The sequence below is a fragment of the Takifugu flavidus genome, chromosome 2 (genome assembly GCF_003711565.1).
Source record: "Takifugu flavidus isolate HTHZ2018 chromosome 2, ASM371156v2, whole genome shotgun sequence".
Taxonomy (NCBI): Eukaryota; Metazoa; Chordata; class Actinopteri; order Tetraodontiformes; family Tetraodontidae; genus Takifugu; species Takifugu flavidus.
Window position 1 is genome coordinate 16,833,456 of NC_079521.1, and position 20,611 is coordinate 16,854,066.

The window sequence follows — 20,611 nt, forward strand, 5'->3', positions numbered from 1 at the left end:
GATTAAGAAACAGCTATTCACATTACTCATAATTTATCACATTTCTAAGAAATATAATAAACTTCAAATAATATATATAAGTAAACCGACTTAACCTCAGTACAGATGCTTTATTCTTTTTTTTTACACTGTACACTGTTGCTCACTTAGTAAACACTACATTACACAGCTATTTCAATAAATGTACAACAATTTTGGAAAAAAATATAACTCCCAAGATGCTCATGTGTAGGTCACCCACAGACCAGTACAACAGTCATTCCAGACATTGGCACGTAAAAGTCCTTCACATATAAAATCTGTTCTGCACAGTAGGTTCAATATATGTAATAGAAGAGGAGAAGGGGAGGATTAAAACCTCACAACACCCTGATATGGAGTCTGTAGGAAGTTGAATTTTCTCTCTTTTGGGCATTGCATAGCAAGAAACCATGATGAAAACACAAGAGGGTGTCCTATTCTTTTCCTTGCAGGGGAAGCAATCAGTATTATGAGTGTACAGAAATGACGGTGCTCTTTTTGTGTTCAGAAGAGGGTATAGTATACAGGGGCAGGGCTGGTTGGAGGTCTTTACAATAATCCCATTACTGGATCCACTCTGTGCAGAAAGCAGGGTCAAATATATCATGAGGACTAGAGTCTGGAACACAACTGAAGGACTTGATGTTTTCTTTTATCCATATTATTAGTTTCCATCACTGGATACAGGCTGAAGTCACAGTCTTAATATCATGCACGAGGGAGTTTTCTTTCTCTGCTCACGACATTCCAGGTAAAAATCTGCATACTAGTGCATGGTTAGGGGACAAATGTAAGCCTATGTACGTCTTGGTAGATGACTCCTTTTCCACACTGCAAACCCCTTTGTCATACACATACTTATAAAGCATACTTCTACATCATTCGCTTTAATCTCTGCATAATGACATTGGAATCTGCGTTAACAACAGGGCGAGCAACCTGACTGAATTAACAAAATAATACTGTTCTCTCTGAAAATATATTAACAGTATGATCCTCTTTCCCTTAAATATAGCCATTGTCAGCAGTTCACAAGAACAATGAAAATATGTAGCTTTTAATAAAACATTATCGCGCAAGTAGGTCAATAATGTGAAAATCATAGTTCATAATAGAAAACATATTTTTTTAACATCTAATGCAACATCATTGAGGATAAAAATAACAACATATCTTGAAAGGCTCATTGCACTTGATATATGGCAAATGTAACAGTAGCTTTAATATAAGCCAGAAAACATCTGTTGTTCAAGTCAGTTCCTGCATATAAAAGTTTGAGTTATTGGTTTTAGTGGTCCCCAGCTGGTAGAACTGGTGGGAAGTCGGGCTGGATTAGATCCCCACACCTTTAACAAGTGATGCTTCCAATGTGATGTTGAACTCCTGCAGTGTCTGGAGTACTCGGATCAGAGAGTTTACCAATGATCGGTCCTTAATTAGAGCAGTGTCCTCATACATCTGAGCAGTGATTGGACAGTCTGCAAGGAGAGCGATCCAGTGATGCAACAAATGGTCCCTAAGAGAGACACAGTCAACATGGACACTCGGATCAAAAAGGCTGTTTGGTCATTATTGTTACATCAAAATTTAGATTGCTTATGTATTAGCGAGGATGCGTTCTTGTCTTACCTGGCGCCCAGACAAACGAGCATCTGGAACTTGCCATCCTTCCCGATGTTTCTGGATGTGTTGTTGATGGCACGCATGAAGCGGCAGAAGTGCCGCACTCTCGTTTGCCAGTTTTCATCCGGTGTCACCTCTCGCTGCTCCGCGCTTTCAAAGTACACTTGTGACTTTTCTGTCAAATTTAAAAAAACAAAACAAAAATACATAAAAGAGTCACAAGAGGAAAAATTAACAACGTGCGAAAAAGTTTGAAGGAAAACAGCTGGGTATCACAAGGATATAGCTCCTGTGAGTTTAAAGGTTGTGGCTGTGCTTCAAAAGAACAGTTCTTTCTTTCTTTAGCCTTCAGAGACAGAATGTGATCATAGTCTGAATTACCCAAGAAGTCCCAGATGAAGACATTCTTAAAGAGTCGCGGTGTTTTGAAACCATGTTGAAAAACCTGCTCCAGAGCCCAGACGAGTCCGTACTCCCCACAGAGCAGAAGGGTCAGACTGCCTCTCTGTGGAAAGCAACAGCAAAACGCACATGGTTACCGTTGGTTACCGATTAAAGGGCATCTTTTCCCAACCACAAAATTATGGAAATTGTTTTTATCTCCCCCGAATCCAGTTCTCACATTAAAAGTGAAGAGTATACATTATATATATGTATATATATATAAAACAATGTAACAAAGTTAATAATGTTTAACAAACAATTAGTTATGCAATATTAAATAGCTGTGTTAATAAAAATAAAAGTCACAAGGAAGGGAACAGTTGTTTTACTAGTGTATAAAGTTTTATCAAGGGAGCCGATGCTTTCTGTGTTCAGACGAGTAAAGAATTCATTCTTGTCGCTCTTATTTATCCTTATTTCTGAAGCCATATTATTATGGCATGGCACGCAGTGGCTGAGGGGTGGGGGGACCACCGAAGCAGAAAGCTTCTTCATCAGTGGTGATGAATAATAGAGCTGCATGTTGGAGCCTGTCTAGACTGCCTTCCCTCACCTCCTTCTCTGGCTTGTGAAAGTGCTTCACAATCCCGTTGATGGCCTCTCCCACTCCCTCCTGGATCTGACCCGTGTTTAACTCTGGACGAGAACAAAGCGGACAATCAACAGGAGCACACAGGAAGGAAGATTTCAGCAGCCAAGGCCAATGCTGCCCCACCACGTCTAAAAATGAGGACACGTTTCCCCTCTGCTGGGATACAAATCAACTTCTGAATAAAACTTATTTGGGTTTAAAATGACGGTTTTTGGTGAACTTACTTGGTTTGGTGTTTGGTGAGATGGTAACAAACCTCCTCATCATCCCTGGGGACTGCTGCATCGGGGGTGTCCGGCACATTCTTTCATCATTCTCGGTGGTCGGCGTCATCAGCTCTCCCACAAGGATCCTCTCCAGGCTGCCGTCGTCCACGCCCTTCCCCAACCACCGTCCACAAGGGAACCTGCAGGACGACTTGGTTTCATTTTGCTCCGGAACCCAACGCTCAACAAAACACCGTAGCGTGTTCTCGTCGCTCCAAAGACATACGCACTTGTAAGTGTGCCCCGTGATCTCGTTGCGGACCACAACGCACTCCACCAGCCACTTTGCGTAGAGTCCTGAGTTATCGTGACCCATCTGCACCGTGGTCAGCTTTCCGAGATTCTGGCACTGATACAGAGGTTTATTTAGAACACTTGAGATATTTGGTCATTTTTTTAAATCAGCAATTTGATGTTTTATTTTTTTAATGTGGCCCCATGAATAAAAATGAACAATAAGTGAGACTAAACAATTGTTTTCCCTACATTCCACTGTAATTACTTTGTCTGCATAATTGAAAAATATCTTAAGAGATGAAAATGTTTGCAGAGAAAGTTTTCAAAGGAAAATTAATATTAAGTGAGTTCACTCAGAAAAAGTGACTTTGTTTTCATGAAGTGTAAAAGGTCCTGAGAACCTGCCAGCCAGTGAAAAGGGTATTTTTAACCAAAAGAAGTGATTTTATGATATAAGTGATGTCTATCACATCTTCAACCTCGTGTCAGAAAAAGAGTTGCTACCAACCTCAAATGTGATCTCCAAAGTGTTTCTGGGAACCTGCAAGACTCCAGTCTCTGACAGCTCACCAGAAACACACACCCAGGGGTTGGCAGTAAACATGGAGCCCCCCAGCTTCTTACTGGGAACAACCACCACATGGTAGGGAATCACTGGAAGGCGGATCAGAGCAAAGGTCGTAAATATATCACTTTTAACACTCTGAATAGTGTTGCTGGGCGCTCTGGTGTCACACTCACTGATGGTTGTGAATACGTTGGTAAAGCAGAAGTAATCCACAGCATTAAAGGACAGGAGATGGTAGAGAAACTGCTCTTTTTCATCATCACAGCGGAGGAAAGCGTATCGCTTGTAAAGTTTTCTACGAAAAAACAAATGGAAATTAGGTTGGGTTGCAGTTTAGAACGTAGAAAGAAGGAATCCATGAAAAGACGCGGTTACGAAAGGCAGACAGACAACCCTTTTGACCCACTTCACAGTCAGATATCAATTATGAAGAACGCTGCAAATAATTGATGTGATGGCGGACCAGAGTATGATGCTCTGCAATTTGAAATGATTCCATGTTTCATAGGTCAAACATAAACTGAATTCCACACGAGACAGTCATTCTTCCCGAAAGACAGACTGGAGAAAGGGACGAGGAAGCCACTAGAGGTGGGAAAGCATCCCAAGCAAGAGCCATTACCTGGCGAGCTCGTGGTCTGAGAGCAGCTGCTTCAGATGTCTGGAAAGAAGCTTCTTCTCCATAGAGAGGCGCACCCAGGCTCGGGCCTTCCCTACATCCGTCTTGATCTCACTCATGTTCTGGATGTGTCTGTACACGGAAAACAGATTTAGGTTTTGCAACTTTGCATTCAACTCAAGTGGATTTGGAAAAAAATATTGGTCTTGCGTCTACTATTATTGCCTGTTTACCATGATGCTAATTAAGGAAAATTGTCACTGCAGCAGCTGGTTTCAAAACCATCAACATAAAAGAAAATGAGAGAAAACTGTTCCTGATGACAGTGACTGCAGTGGTTATGCCCACGGGATTAAATGTGGCCTCAGTAACTGAAATACGCAGACAACAACATGGGGGCGTCAATCTGTTTTAGTCAAGTTTACATCATCAAATATATTTTTAAACACACCACTCATGCGGAAACATGGCGGAAAGAGACATTCTGGTCCCAGAAACGGTTGTTTCTACACAGACTTCGGACCCAGAGCCACTGTTTATGTCATCACTCATGGTTCTGGTGTCAGGACGCGTTTCCTTCCACTCCACCTGTGCCATACGGCCGTCTGCTGAGAGCTCAGTGCCCCCACTCTGCTAACTTCCACCCCCCTCAACGTCTCCACCTATCATGTTTGCTCACAAACCAAGTAACCCACTTTTCTTTGCTGGCGATTGCCATGGCAACAGACATAACCATGCACAACACATCCTGTTACGATAACTTATTACTCTAAAACAAGCAAAGTGTAACCAGATATCAGCTAGATGATTGTTTGTAAAAAGGCCGTGAAATATAAGATGTAGTAACTATGTCTGAGACATTATTATCAATTATTAAACTTTATGAAGAAAGGCTGATGTTTTCTTCTAGGTTGACCCTGTCATCTGAGTCAGTCTGGTGGGGGTCTGTTAATTAGACTGGAAGTAACATGCTGTTATGCACTGTGCCTCCTTTAAGGAACAAACCTTGACTCTTCAATCTGACAATCACAAACGCACTAAAAACGGGTGTAAAGGCATCTGCAAAGATATGACTACAATTTTATCTTCTTACTGTGACATTAAATTTTAACCTTGAAATTAAGCATAGTCTGTATTGCTGTATGTGTGTGTGTGAGTGAGAGAGACAGAGGTCAATTTAACAGAGAAATGCAATTCTAAAATGACATTTGAGTGACAAATGTGATTTTGGAAGCATGTATTCTGCCAACCGTCAACAATAAAAACATCTGTTTAATTAATGAGTGCATATCTATATGTGTCTTGAGAAGTTAAAGTAACTTCACACTTCCATAGATATTCGTGTGTGCCTGCTGAAATGATGCTTCTAGTATTCTTTAGCATCAGGACGCCAGAAAACTGTCTGACTTAAATCCACCACAAGGGGGCGCCCTTAACCAAATGTTTGATCCAGCCAAGGATTTTGACAATGAGAAGCAGGTAGAAGAATTTAAAGTGCACTGAATTGGTATTTTCCGCCTCCTTTTAACTTATATGTAGATAAAATACAGTCCTCCTCACCTCATGTCCTGAATCAGTGACACTTTAAGAGGGGCCATGGCTGAAAGGCCGCCATCAGATTTGCGCCTCTCAGTGTCATGAATTAGGCCTGCAGATTAAAAAAAAAGAAGGAAAATCTTAAATTTGACAGCTCCAAAATTGCATTTCCTTTCCTCAGATGAACAGGCTTCATTATTTACCTGGAGGTCCCAAACTGCCTGGAGTTGAATTTTTCTCTTTGTTTTCTTGGTAATGGAGAAGGTGGGACCACAGTGCAGATTTACCCTGCACAAATACCCAAAAGCGTTTGAATCGAGGATCACATGAAAAGGCTACTCTGTTGATTTAAAAGGTTTCCCTTCCTGACCTGTTTAACCTGCAGCCCGTGGCTCCAGATCCTCTCCAGCAGGTCACAGAGGCTCGCGATCAGAGTGTTCTCTTCCACACCGGTGATGCTGACCTCTCCGTGGCCCAACTCCACCGCTTCCCGCCCCATCTTCTCCACCAGCATACGCTTAGTCTGCATGTAGACACATAAATTAACACAGAGAACAGAGCCAATCATATTGAAAAGTTTAGGTTGTATTTGGTATGATGTATTTTTAAGATTCTAGTGTGTTTTTACAGCATTCTGAACACTATACAAACCTTGTTCCTGCACTCCTTCAGTAGTCCTTCGACAAATTTCCAGTTCGTCTGAGCGATGACAGAAGGCGACAGGTTGGACAGTTTTGGCTGGCGAATGGTTGTACCCAGGTTTCGAGCCTCCTGGATGTATTTCTGCCAACAGAAAGGCTTCAGTCTGAAAACAGCTGACAGTTGAATCATCTCAGTTCACTACTGGTCTCTTATCACAGGTTATTCCAGAGAAACAGAAGAAATTAAACTACAGAGGTCAGCGTCAAGGTTACAGTCCTCACAAATCCAAACACATACCACGTCCACAGCCACCGATTTCAGACAGGGCTTGAAGGATTGCGAGAGCCAGTAGTAGTCAAGAAACCGCAGGAGCTGCAGCTCCGAAAACAAACACTCTACATGCTGAGAGTGTGCGAGAATGAGAGTGAGACGGCGGCGGGAGAAAACAAAAGGGGTGTCCGGAAGTGTGAGGAAGGATGGGGAGAACAGACAGAGACTGTGGTTAAAATGAAGCAAAGGCTCATGCAAAAATAAAAGAAACAAAAGGCAAAAAAAACAAGAGGCGGGGGACAAAACCAGGGCCGAGGCCTCTCACCTCTCGCTGGTCGTTGTCCAAATACAGATGCTCAGCGTGCTGCTTCTGTCGGTCCCGCCTCCTCCACTGGGCAGGAGCGCTCCTCTTGGCCCACCTGGAAGATGAAACCACCTGACTTAACAGCTGCCACAGATCGACAAAAATCTGTTTATGATCTGAGATGTTTACTTGTTGCTGGTGGGCCCAGTGGAGAGAACGTCTGACTGCAGACGAGGGAAGAAGCCCTGCTCGTAGCGCCCCTGGCCAATCTTCATGTCCAGAAGGTGGGGGTGCAGGGCGGTATGGTCGATCTTGGAGACCCTCATTTCAATGGCTTTCTCTGTTGAGGAGACGGATGTTGAGGAGACGGATGTGGATAACCGTGAGATCATTTTCTGTTTGTGAACAATCTCTCAATGTAAGTAGATAATATGTGTAATTTTAAAAGGTTTTTGCCTCAAACTTTTAAAAGAAAGTTATTTCTATGGATATTCTGAGCTCAGATAGTTCCTTGGTTTTTCTAAATGGTAACAATCATTCCATAAGAACATTGTAGTCTCTATAAAAAGAATACAGCAGAATGTGTCATTTGGCTGGTACAAAATGAGTGACAGCAGAAGAAAGAGGACAAACCAAGGTCTACAATGACGCTCCCAAACAGCCACAGAACAAAAAGAAGCACCAGAACAAAGAAAACAAATAAATGTCGCTCTTCATCGGAACAAAAACAGAATTAAGAGTGACATTAAAGATGACTGCCAACCACCAAGGGGCTGCGTAACAAAAGAATCAGAATTAGAAAAAGAACTTAAATACAAGAAAAACATTGTCAGAAAAAAGAAATAACCCTTGAAGCTGTAGTTCAGGAACCATGTTTGAATGACACCACTTCCCCCTCATGCTGTAAGTTAGCACCGTGAACATATTAGAATTCGGAGATGTTGCGTTTACACCAGCAGTAACGACGTGACTCCTCCACCCGAACATGAAACACCATCGCAATCCGTGGCGAGCGACTGAAACTGGAGAGCCCGGAGCTGCTCCGCGTGTAGTTCGGCTCAGCACAGTCCGACAACATCGACCCGAAAATCGACGGTTTGCGTGCTTTAGTCCAAAAAAGCTCAAAGGTTTCACAAAGCTGCAACAGCAAATAGGCGTGCAATGCATCAAGGACTTCAGAGAGGACTCCCAGTGATCTGTGCTGAACATACGGCTAATAATCATACAAATACAGTATTGTCTTTAGTGTCTAAGCTTCAGTGTGGTTGTGTGTCCTCCGTGAGGTTACCCACTGCTTTGCACTCCCACCCAGGGATGTTTAAGTTGACCAGAGCAAATATCAAGAACGTGAGTCTTGCCGTTCTCAACCCTAATGTCATGAGGTCCAGGCGCAGCAAAATCTGCTTTTTCATATCGTTTCTTAAACAGCTTTTCTGCAAACAAGACAGCAATTACCAAACGGTTATCCCAGCAGAACAGGTCACCGTCAGGAACACGCGACAAACAACATGCTTGTGAGTTACTCAACGTTCCATTTAACACCAACTCGCTAAATTCCATTTTCCTTACGAGCTCTTTTTGTTTGCAGAGGTTCTCACCTGCTTCCTCGATAGTTGTGCATTTCTGGTACATGGACGTGCGCAGAGTGGGTGTGCGGACGTTTAACATGCGAATCTTGTCCACGCGGGAGTCAAACACCCGCAGCGTGTGTTCCTTCTCCTCGTCGTCGTGACAGAGGATCTTACTGTCGATGAAGGAGGCAAACATCTGGGTCTCCAGGAAGCGGGAGAGGAAGGGCAGGTAGGGTTCTGGTTGGTCGGAGAGGAAGGACGCCTTCGCACACAAAAGAAAATGTTCATTTAAAAACAATGGAATAATGTTGGAGTTCACTGAACCGAAGGGTAGAAACTGACCTTGTCAAAGTTCTGCATCTGATCTCGGTTGGTGAACCAGGACTCCTTGTCATGGCTGGGTTGGATGACAAACACCTCGTAGTCGGCAAACATCTGAGTGAATCGGTTGGCGAAGACTTCGCGCACGTGGATGTTGACCTGATGCATCTTGAGCTCCTCCTCGTCGCACTGGGACCTCCCGTCTCTACTGCCGCTGGCATCATCTCTCACCTCCAGCTGATGCACCGACACACGGGAGGAAGAAAATGAAACCATGTCGGGGTTGTGCCGCCTTGATTGTCCCAACTTCTTTCATTTGGCCGTGCAAATAACAATCATGGCAGTTTTGTCACCTTTTCTAAGCTGACCCCCGTCCTCTTGACCAGCGCCTGGAGTCTGGCGATAGTCTCATTCTCCCTCAGCAGGTAGGAGTTGAGGGGTGAGGCCAGGTTGCCGTTACGCTTGTCAGAGACCATGTCGACGGATCTGAAACTGCGGTATTTGGACTGGCTCTCGCTGGAGTTAACGCTTCCTTCTGGAGACACCCCGAAGGACAGGAGCACCTCTGAGATCTCCTGAATGAACTCGAGCTTGTTGGGAAACTGGGGCAAATCCTCTGGTAGCTCCACAGAGTGATTGTCAATATCCACAAAGCACAAGTTAGCCTGGAAAGAAACCAAAGACAATGAGGACGAGATATACAACAGACTGTGTTGCTACAATTTAGTAAATGGTTGGCACCTCCTGTGGCAGCTCTAGGTTGTTGCGGTCATCTTGGCCATTAGAATGGAGGCCCATAAGATACGGCACGGGAGCATCCAGGAAGTGAAGGAGGGAGGCAGGCAGAATGGGAACATACACATGCTGCCACTGGAAGGGGAACATTAAGGTGGTGATGCTCTCTGCCACCGCCATCAGCCGCTGATAATCTGTCACACATGAAATACAGAACATGTAAAAGATGGGAGTTTAACCTCACTTTTCCACACATTTCAGCAAACAAGGGGTTAGTATTCTTCAGTCGTCAAGAGAATTTATACTAGGAATGGATTTTTTCCTTGATAATTACGCATTCTTCCGAAACACCTACACCCCTAAGAAACAATATAGACAACAGGCAGTAATGTCACTAAACTCAGACTGTTTTTTCCTACTGCTTCTCTGTTTGTCCCATGGATACAACACATGATACTGCGTATTCCGTAGCCTAGCTAGCTGTCTGGCTAACCAACAGAACAGCACCTGACCAAACCAGTCTTTCTGGTGGAGAAAGAGATCATGTGAGGAATTCTTTGATCACAGGCTGGACTTGGTTTATCAGCTGATTCAGAACAGAAAAAGTGGATGTGAAAATTACTTAGTCATTTTTTTTGTCATTTGACATCTTGTGAAATTTCCCTGCAGCCGGACATCTGCAAGTTCTCGGGACCGACTTGAGTTGAGGGTAAGATAGCGTTAAACCCTGAAATCATGTTTTACAAGTTAGGAAGTATTTTAAAATTCAGGGTACCTCCAAACTCTCCCACTGCTGTGACTGTTTTCACTCAAATAACATCTGAAGAGAGAGATGCTACATAAGGTATTTTGGTCACTAGGAGCAGGGGGCTGTATCATGTGAGTACTGACCCCCCGCACTCCGAACTGTGACACAACCAGTCAGCTGATCCTCCAACATAACATTCTTTTGTCATGACAGTGACACTTGTTCACTGCCAGGCTGTCACACTTAACCAGCAGACACGAAAATATGTGTCTGGTCCTCAACATCTGAATTCCCGCACCATCTGCTGACAAGCGCCGTGCCTTTAGCAGAAGCTCAGCCGCTCCCAATATGGTGCCAAAATAACTACCGCTCCTTCATTTGGTCATGTGCTGCTCCATGAAGAGAGGCTGTGACCCCAGCCGAGGCCTCCCTCTTATCCTCCATCTAAGTGGGCTTCCTGTTCTTGGTCGCAGACATGAATACTAACATCACCCAGCTGCATTAGACGAGGACATCCTGACAAGAACACACTTCTGCCTCAGAGTCAGCCATTAGACGCACAAACACTTTACCGACAAGAGTTTAGGTTCATTTAGGTTGTTATTTCATTTTTGGAATCAGAATTCCACTATTATTTTCCTCAATAAACCTAATTATCTCTTCAGTCCCCTCAGTGTGTGTGTGTGTGTGTGTGTGTGTGTGTGTGTGTGTGTGTGTGTGTGTGTGTGTGTGTGTGCGTTGAACATCAATCTCATTTCTGTTGAAGATGGCCAGGGCTCAACTGCACACAACAACCCTCACACACTGCGCAGTGATGAGACTCATAGGGAGGGCAACATGATGTCACTTCCAACCAATAATAATCACCCTGCATCACCACTAACCTCCGTGTCTCCCGGTTGCCTAGCAACGCCACAGCTTTCTCCCTTAAGAGCTTCTCCCCCGCCAGCCTCTGCTGTTTTGTAAAGCATTTGCCTTCCCATGCCAGTGTAATGGATCCGATCACCAGGCCAGAACCACCCCCCCTAAAACGAATTTGCTCCCGAACAGACGCGTTTCCTAAAACCACGAACGATGCCATAACCTCTTCACACGACGCCTTTTGGCCCCGCATTTAAAACATAATAAACAAGACAAGCTTGTGCGGACATGCCAACAAATGTGAGCTGTCGGTGATTCATGAGTGGGCCGGTGCCGGCGTGGTGCTGTAGCGCCGTGATGGGAGCGCACAAAAGGTTGTCCTATCTCTGGGATATGAGCTCAGCCACGCGGATGAATCAGACCCACATAGCTTTTGGGTACACTTTTCACAGGGACAATCTAAACGTTAATATCTGCCAGCTCTAAAGCAGGACGGTCCCACGACAGTGGAATAACAACACACGGTCTAATATACTGGACTAGTGTAAACATACAAGGAAATCAGGTTTTCTAATGCATTGTGAAGTTCAGGATCGAAGCTTCATTGGCTGAAATATATACACACATACACATACTTACGTTGCGAGTACAGAAGTATCTGCATCTCCAGCAGGGCACAGGTGAACAGCTGCAGGACGTTCTCTACCCCCAGCAGGTGAAACATTTCACTGATGGGAAATTCAAACAGTGGCAGCTCAGATGTGCTTGGCCTCTGGCAGACGACAGGCCCGTAGACGCCAGAGAACTTGAGGGATCTCCCGGAAGGCGGGAGGGGGACCTCATAGAGGATGTTGTAAACGTAGCTCTCCAGTGGGAGGGGAGGGGGCTGGGGGGAAGAGACGGCCTGATGGAGCTGCTGCAGCACCTTCCTGCAGGCCTGGGGGAAGGCCATGGGTGTGATCAGGCAGATGCACTTGGACACGTACAGCGTGTCGCGGCTGATGTCGTACGAGTTGAAGCGCTGCAGGCGCGAGATGGCGGGCGCCGCGTGGAGCACAGGACGGAGGTGGGAGTGCTGGTGCCTCTGCTCTTCCGATCCCGGCGGCGCGATGGGGGTGTGCAAGATGTCGTACTGCTCCGCATTGTGCATGTGGTAAAGGGTCTGCATCGCGCTGCAGATCTGCTTACTGGTCACCTCCTCAAAGAAGGTGAGGGCAAAGCCGTAAGTCCGAGAGCCATCCTCTCGCGTGATGATGAAGGAGTGGAACTGAGGCTCCCGGGAATCAACCTGCGTCCTGAAAGCCAGACCCTTCGGCATACAGAGCTGTTAGATGACAGTAATCACTTTAGTAAACCCGAGACCTTTGCGTCAATGCAATGCACCGTTAACAATCGTACCATGCCCACTGCATCCTGGTCAAATGGATTCCATTCAACATTGTCAGGAAAATGTGCTAGAACTTTGGATTTAAAGGTTCTCCGCAGGGGACTCTGCTCAAAATTCTCACCTGAAACAGAGAGAAGGGCAGAAACAAACAAAAAAAAAGAGGGAAAAAAAAGGAAAAAGCCAAATTAGAAGCATTGCATAATTCCAAGAGTAGATAAAAGGAGCAGAAAACAGTCTGAGGATCAGATGCAGGCTTAAATTGCAGGTCTAGAGGAGAAAGCTACTGCACACATTTGTCTCAAGAGAAAGACTGTATCGCATCAATTAAAGCTGTCAACGCTCTCAGGCAGCATCTAATTCTTCACATCAGACAATTTAAGCAGGAAAACTGATATAATTGATGGATTTCAATGCTTCCTGACAGCTTTAGTGGCAATACAAAAGGAAAACACAACATAAGTCATAGCAAAGCACATTTTGAGTTGATTTGAACCCAGAGTAAAGCAGAAGTGATGCACACACCAAGCTAGTACTGAAACATCAGAGTGTTGGGGAGAGATCTGAGTGAGAATTAGAAGCAGTGATTGTCAAACGTCGGCTCACTGCTCCACTGCAACTGAAGGAGGAGAGGAGGAGGAAAATAAAAGGAGGGCTGTGCCAACAGAAAGGCTCTCAAACCTGTGCAAAGAAATAAAAGGATTTGAACAAATGAAACAGGGCTGCCGGGAGGTGTGAAACCAAGGTGTGCCAGGTGAAAGACTGCAGGGTTAAAGCTGAGCTGAGGGTAAGAGGGGAGGAGTGTGTGTGGTGGGAGGGTTACCTTCATTTGCCAATTTTCCTCTGGCCCCATCTCTGAATTTAGTAGCTTCTATATACTGGCATAAAGCTACACAACACATAAAACAAAAATACAATTAAAAACCTGGTTCTGGGTGGTTAGCGCATCACTTCTCATTTGTGCAATTGCGTCCCGAGATGCCGAAGCCTTGCTCCGAGTGAATAAACTGCACACGTACACACACACACACACACACACACAGGTGGGCTGGCTAATCAAATGTAGCCTGCGGAGTTATGACGCAAGGATTAAGCATTTCTGCTTTCCCCTTCTTTAAGAGATCATGCAAAAAAACAAACAAACAAAAACACTTTTGGTTTAATGTGGGTTAAGAACACCCAGCCCTCTGAGGCCTGGAGCTAAAAGCTAATGCCATGCTAACATGCAGATAGCAGAGGCCTCAGTTTCAGTTAGTGTTCGTGATATTAGATGTATTCTCAATTTGCTGCTAATAAAAGGAGGAGGATTTCGAGATAATTAGTCAGTCACTGTAGGTACCAGGCTGAGGTGATTCTAAAAGGTCACGTGAGCCAGTGGAGATGATTGACAAAACAACCAGCAATAAACATATTTATCTTATCCAACACACAATATATAATACTATGTCCAATTAAACACATCCTTAATACTATTCAATTGGTCTGCTTTCCCACTGTCTTCCTCCTCTTCTCAAATGACACCCGTCTCCCCGATGATGTCAAGCACACCAACAGCCGTCAGCACAATCTCCTCCATTGTTCACGTGTGACTTCTTATCCAACCAGTTTATATAATGCCTCAGCGGTGCAAAACACGGCTCCGGCGCGTCTTCAGAGAACAGTGGCGGCACTGATTTAGAGAACGAGCACTTGCAGTGTTGCTGCATGAAGAGACCATGGAGATAAATTAGATCATGTAACATTTATAAAATGGTCCGGATGCAGTAACGCACTTTGTTGTTGCCCAGTTTCGTGCAGCTATTTCCCAGTCTCAAAAGCGGCAGAGCTGTTGCTGGAGGAAACCGACGCCTGCGCTACAGCTGCATGTGAACTCTGCCATGCATGCCATTGATTCCTCTCTGTTCCACACCAGTTTCACACAGGAGGCTGCTCACGCGCCTAGAAATATGAGCATGAGCTCACCTTCATCTGGCTGTATTTAAGCGTTTAACAAACAATTTGTATTGGGCGAGTTGCTTTGAGGCCTTTTTAAAGCATAAACTCAGTTGATAATGTGAGAAAATGTGTTGGAGAAAGTTAGTTTACTGAGGCAAAGTTTGTTAGCCGACAGTCCAAAGTTTAGGCTCCAACTCAGCAGTTGAGTGGGGGTGATAAACTATCTCAGATTAGGTTCATATTTAGAATGGAGAGACGAATCCAGCTTGGTCAATACAATAAGTGACTTGTTGTCAACGGTTTGATCCAAACTGCCTACAGGGAAGAACCTGTGCACACACAGGTGCTCTTTTCACCAGGTGTTTACGGCCGGTTACAAGCTGCTGTTACCCATTCGTGTGGAAAAAATGTCTTCCTTTAGTGTATATATATACTCTATATGAAACGACACACTTCGCTACCCACAGCAGAGTGTGAAAGCACAAAAATATTAACAGTTTATCACCCAGAGGACCAACACTGACTGAAAGGACACCTGCTCTCAGCTAAACACACCACAGTCCCTCGAAACTACTGCCGGATGCCTTTATTACGTTAAAAACTAGGACTGGCTGAGTCGGCCACTACAGCCTCATTTCAAAGCATCAGTACTAAGTAGTAATAACTGCTGATACCCGTCACCGAAACTCAAAGCAAAAAAGTAAGTGAAAACGCGAGCTAAGTTTGAAAAAAAGTGGTATCGAACATCCCTGTTAAAATTGTTCCACCCCATCCCTTTTCCTATGCAAATCTAATAGTAAAATCAAACACAGATTAAATAAATACAAAGGATACTTTTAACTGGACAAGAACTATACTTCTGATGCAGCGTCAGGCTTTTTGTGGAGCATAAAGTTCATCTAGTCCCATGGAAAATACTCCCAGACGTAGACAAGATGGTGCAGGTGGAATTACCCTGCCCTCGATGTTAGGAGGAACTGTGGCGCCCCACTCACAGAGAGACCAGCAGATCTCCAACTGAAAGCCTTCCAGTAACTCTTGAACAGAATCTTGTGGTTTTGTATTTAAAAGGTGAGATAAGATCAAGACAGCGGTCCCAAGTTGTGTAGGTGCATCAAAAGCCCCTTGTGCCGCCACACAGTCTACACTCCCGCCCACACCTTCCTGACAAAGAAGATAGCTCACTGCTCATTATGAAATGCTGATAATAAATGTTAGCATCTCTCCGGCTAAAGGTGTGATAAAGCAACCGCAGGTGATATAATAATGGCGTCGTTTTTCCTCTTTGGCAGATCTGAACCGAGCCATCAGATGAAGGGAAAATCTTTGAGCGTATTTCTAAAATTGAGGAGAAGCCTGAACTTTTGATGCTATCATGCATTCAGAGCTGGTTGAAAGTTTAAAGCATGACTCTAAATGAAGTAGACAAGCATTTCTTATTCACTACCAGTATCTCAGCTAATTAGCTGTGAAACGTTGCCGTCACACTTTCAAAATAAGGGTATCTGTTTTGTCGTCTATAATTGGGGATGGCGGCAAATAGCAAGAGAGATGAGTCCACAAATCAACATCAAAGTGCAAATAAGAATGTTTACATTATGCATTTAAAGGCAACGTTCACCTCGAGCCATTCAGCCCCATTTGTTTGGGGAAGTGAGGTTGCCCGGAAAATTCAAAAGGATATTTAGCATTTGAATAAATAGAGCCTGTGTGAGTGTACTTATGTCCCTCAGTACCCTGTGTGTGTTGGGTTTTTTTTTTTTTTCCCGGTGTTGCCCGTGAGCCTGCAGGGTCATACATATGCTAATCGTGTCCTCGTGATGCTGCCAAACATTGTGCTTTATCCCGTCAGAATCGATTGTCTTTCACTGCACCCTATTAAAAATTTAGGGATGTGTTCAGCATCGGTTTAGGAGGCAGCTCTCCATCAACAGCCACCGATTGTGAGGAAATGTGAAAAACCTCAGGTACCTAATGTAACACAACACAAAAATGTTTCTCAAAAGTATCAGACATGTAAATGACAATATCGCTGCATTTCCAAAAGGGTGCAATTTTCTCCTAAAAGGCCAATGTGATTTTATCAAATGGTGACACACGTTTCGGTATAAAAGGATGTCACTTTACAGTCATTTTGAATCTGTAACCGTGGAAATTACACTCTTCCTTTTCCTCGACACTGACAGATGAAGGGGGTAAGTCCCTGACCTTATTCTACAGTAAAAAGCAACAATGCGCAATAAGTAGAACAGTTTCAGGGACGTCTGATCATACAGTAAACATGTTTCCTCTTTGAGGAAGTGGATGTTAGGCCACTTTACAAGAATCAACACTAACACACCGTGTTCACAGAGTTGTGGAAGGAAACATGAAGCCTGACCTGTAACAGAACCTGTGACTTAAAACCTTTTCACTTATTCAAGGACGCAGACGCTTCAACGTCACCGCCACAGGTGCCACTTCCCAGGATTTGGTGCCGCTCTCTAATATTCAAGACACGGCCGAGGCTATAAAGTAGGCCTGAACTCCAGAAACAAGACCGGAGCGTTCTAATCCCTGGTCAAATGGCCAGAGGAGATGGGGCCGCGGCAGGAATCCTCACAGCAAATGAAAAAATAAAGCCCTATGGAGACAAATCCACACAGCCATAAACAGGATTATTATGAATAAAAAAGATAGTATTGAAATAAAATTAAAAAAAACACTAATATGTTGATCTATTCCACATTACATACACAGGAAGCAGTAGAAAATTGTGGCATGGGTACTACTATATAAAATAATAACAATAATGGAAATATAGCCAAAGGTATAATAACATTATAATGCAGTGGGCAGTAGTCAGGGGTTTCTATAGACCACTGGCCATGTCCTTTAGTGGGTATATGCAGTTAAGGAACAGATGACTTTACAGTAGATGGAAGGTCAAAACACACAAGAGCGCTCTCGCACACTTGCTTGATCGATGTTGGTGTAATTTAATCATATTAGAACGACGCAGGCTCAAATGCAAACCAAAACCCGAATGAACGGAAGCTTTTTTTAAAGGAAGTGCAGGATTGTGGGCAAAAAAAGATGTTTTACTCGCGCTGTAAGAGGAAGTAAATTTTCTTTCTTTTTTATCTACAGGGCTCTCACTGTTTGCATCAGATTAAATTACACAGAAATGTGTAAAAAGGAACGCTGGCATTTCACACAAATCATGATTGTTTCCATATCTATTTCTCCCAGACTAAAATATGGACCGAAAGAAGATAATTGCATAACCTGGATTGTTCCTTTAGATGCAACGATGTAACCCGGTCAGTGAGAGCTTATGTATTAGTGTGCTTAAATCAGCCCGCCACTTCTGGTCGGCCGATTCATTTTCATCGACTACAAATAAGCAAATTTGCTGCCAGCATATTAACTTAACCGGGGTGTTTTTTATGATATAAGGTTATTATAGACACTCCTCAAGCAAAAATTGTCAGTGCCCAACCGAGATGCTGATCTGTAAACTGCTGATGAAGTAAAAAAGGTCAAAGTTCCTTGTAAAAGTGGCGATGTTTTCAATAATCCTCCCTCTTCCTTCCTCCAAGTGACTCAAATCGTCATCGTCAGTCATTTAAACGATAACCTTTGTCGCCCTAACCTGTGTTGTAAGCTGCTCTGCCCCGAGAGGGTTAATTAGAGGCTTTTTTCACAGATGAAACCTCCATGGTGTGTTGGCCGGTCTCTGATTAGGTACAATTTTCGAAACACCCGTTGACAACACAATTATTTACAACCACACAACACTTCATTTGATCCAGTTTTGGGTTTTTTTTTACACATCTTCTGGACAGGACAACAGCCCTATCACCGTGGTAACGTCTCAAAAGTTCATGCTCGTGTTTTAAACAGGTCAGGGACTCTCAGGCCAACATGCAGGTGTAAAGCACATGTAAGCCCTCCGTCTTCTCCACATGCTCATGCTGGTCGACTCAGTCACACACATTATTCCCCAGCATCTTGCATCTGGTGGTGAGGCTGCTTGTACAGGACTTCGTGTCAGGGGTGTGTCGACAGGCTGGCTGCATGCACAGGGCACAGTGTAAATCTGGGCTTTGTGAGGATGTCGCTTCGACACAAAAGCCGAAGACAAATTCGCGTCCCGAATTTCTGGTGGTTCCACGGCACCATGTTGCAGGATGACAGCCAGTAGTGGCTGGACAGGATTCGATTTGCAATCGAATTTAACCGCAGTGCTCGTAATTTCGCGCGTTTGTGCGTGCGCGTATTACCGCGTATGGCTTGAAATTCACGCCAGTGGGGTGAAGACATCAGAACAAGCCTGTAATCCCATCGATTCGCTGCGAGCACTGCACAAACAGGCTGGGAGCTGATGCGCTAGGCCTGACGATACGTTCGCTTTGTGTTGGTCTTCATAATAAAGAACACGCGTAAAACTGACAAATGCGCGACGGTGGCATTACGGGATGGCAAAATCTCAATAGGAAGAGTGGGCTGCTGTTATTTCACCCCCTTTTCCCCCGGTGTCGTAGTTGTTATCGTTAGAAAACCAGCCCGACATTACATTCACACCGACGGCTAATATGCTTACCGGACAGTTCGTCGGGTTCCAGTCCGCTCTCGGTGTCGAGTCCGCAGATTACGAAATAATCTGCGAATCGGCAGGAACCGGAGCTGAAGCCGGTGGTCATTTTGAGACTGGTCCAGTGCTTCCCTAATCCCTTCAACGGGGAGCATATTAAAGCAACCCGGAGAAGCGCTTTCTCTCGGCCATCACAGATGCTGTGTTACTGCAACGCCTGGAAATCAGTACAAATCCTCAGCTGTCCTGTTCCTACGCTAACGTCCGCGAGGAACCAACTTCCGCTCGCGTTTCTTCACAATAAAATACGAACAGTTATTTTTCTTCTATAGAGTAAGCGAAACCTTTTACAAATGTAATCTATGATTTAATTAGTTTACTTAGATTGTATGATATTTACTAAATACCATACAATCGGCAGAAACGTGTTTGTAATTGTAGACTAAATGACATAAAAGTCATTAAATGTAGCCTTATTTTTAGGCATTTCTAAGCTTCCGGCTTAATTCCGATCATACTCTAGCAACAGGAACTTTGCACAAGGACAGAAATCAGATCGTGCAGACGAAATGCATTGTGGGTAATCAACAATATCGTAGATGTAATAACCTTTAAATAGTTGTTCTTTAATATAAGATCATATTTTAGGCAACTAAACAATTCGATGCAGCTCTAAACAACTTGGTAGACAAAATAAAATAAATATAATAAGTTACTATAAAGTTTTCTATTCAACTTGGAAAGTATTAGTTCTTTATTATACGTATGTTATGTGTGTATATATATATATTTTTTTTTTTTATTGGAAAATAGCATATTTTTTTGGCAGAATAGTTGACTGAGAAGTAGTTAGACAATTTGATATTCTACGGCGGCAAGAGTAAATCTGGTTAAACCATCTACATTTCTGCGCGCTTGGAAGATAACGGGGAGGAAAAATCAGTAGAATGTGGTAAACTCTTGAGAATCGGGTCAATGATTTGTCAGCACAAAGCTGTTGCGCGACTTTGTTGTTTACCTGTTACAGTCAGGATTAAACGTCATTAGAACAGTGACGGGCGGTCACGTGGCCAGTTTCAACGCTACATTTCGGCTGATTTCGAAATGCGTTCTCTTTTAAATGTGTTTCCACGAAGAGAACATCACCGCAAAAACACAACAGGAGGTGGACACAAGGTCTGATGATGTTACAAATTAATTTCGGAAACCAAGAATAAACAAATGGCCACAGATCTGTTCTAGGCCATTTAAAAATACTTATGGACCCTCTACTTCTTTTTAGGTTAAAAGCTACAGTTAAGCCCTTCAATATACTCTGGCCATACTTAATGACAACCAATCAATCCCATTTTGATTTT

The 20,611-nt window shown here is 43.9% G+C and overlaps 1 protein-coding gene across 5 annotated transcripts; it reads right to left on the reverse strand.

Moving 5' to 3' along the window:
- Nucleotides 1–90: 90 nt before the first annotated feature.
- dennd5a (DENN/MADD domain containing 5A) lies at nucleotides 91–19,488 on the reverse strand. Of its 5 annotated transcripts, none has more exons than XM_057024549.1 (24): nucleotides 19,263–19,488; nucleotides 13,566–13,631; nucleotides 12,757–12,866; nucleotides 11,998–12,682; nucleotides 9,756–9,943; nucleotides 9,368–9,679; nucleotides 9,036–9,251; nucleotides 8,721–8,955; nucleotides 8,481–8,555; nucleotides 7,312–7,462; nucleotides 7,144–7,237; nucleotides 6,558–6,689; nucleotides 6,277–6,429; nucleotides 6,110–6,194; nucleotides 5,931–6,018; nucleotides 4,374–4,502; nucleotides 3,925–4,046; nucleotides 3,692–3,837; nucleotides 3,177–3,295; nucleotides 2,905–3,086; nucleotides 2,642–2,724; nucleotides 2,026–2,149; nucleotides 1,651–1,819; nucleotides 91–1,537 (listed from the first exon to the last, which is right to left on the reverse strand). In XM_057024549.1, exons 1-24 carry the CDS (start codon nucleotides 19,360–19,362, stop codon nucleotides 1,354–1,356), a joined length of 3,948 nt encoding a protein of 1,315 aa, XP_056880529.1. In that variant the 5' UTR covers nucleotides 19,363–19,488; the 3' UTR covers nucleotides 91–1,353. The 5 variants fall into 5 exon arrangements, with proteins under 5 accessions (XP_056880529.1, XP_056880520.1, XP_056880536.1 ...); XM_057024540.1 differs by having other exon boundaries at nucleotides 8,415–8,555; XM_057024556.1 differs by lacking the exon at nucleotides 8,481–8,555.
- Between the last annotated feature and the right edge of the window lie 1,123 nt (nucleotides 19,489–20,611).

Bases quoted from the DNA above. Each gene is read 5' to 3' on its own strand.
- dennd5a (XM_057024540.1), bottom strand. From the start codon at position 19,362: ATGACCACCGGCTTCAGCTCCGGTTCCTGCCGATTCGCAGATTATTTC. The intron at 9,944-11,997 runs GTAAGTATGTGT...CATGTGTGACAG, and splicing joins GATACTTCTGTACTCGCAAC to ATTATCAGCGGCTGATGGCG. The intron at 9,680-9,755 runs GTGCCAACCATT...GTTTCTTTCCAG, and splicing joins ACCTAGAGCTGCCACAGGAG to GCTAACTTGTGCTTTGTGGA.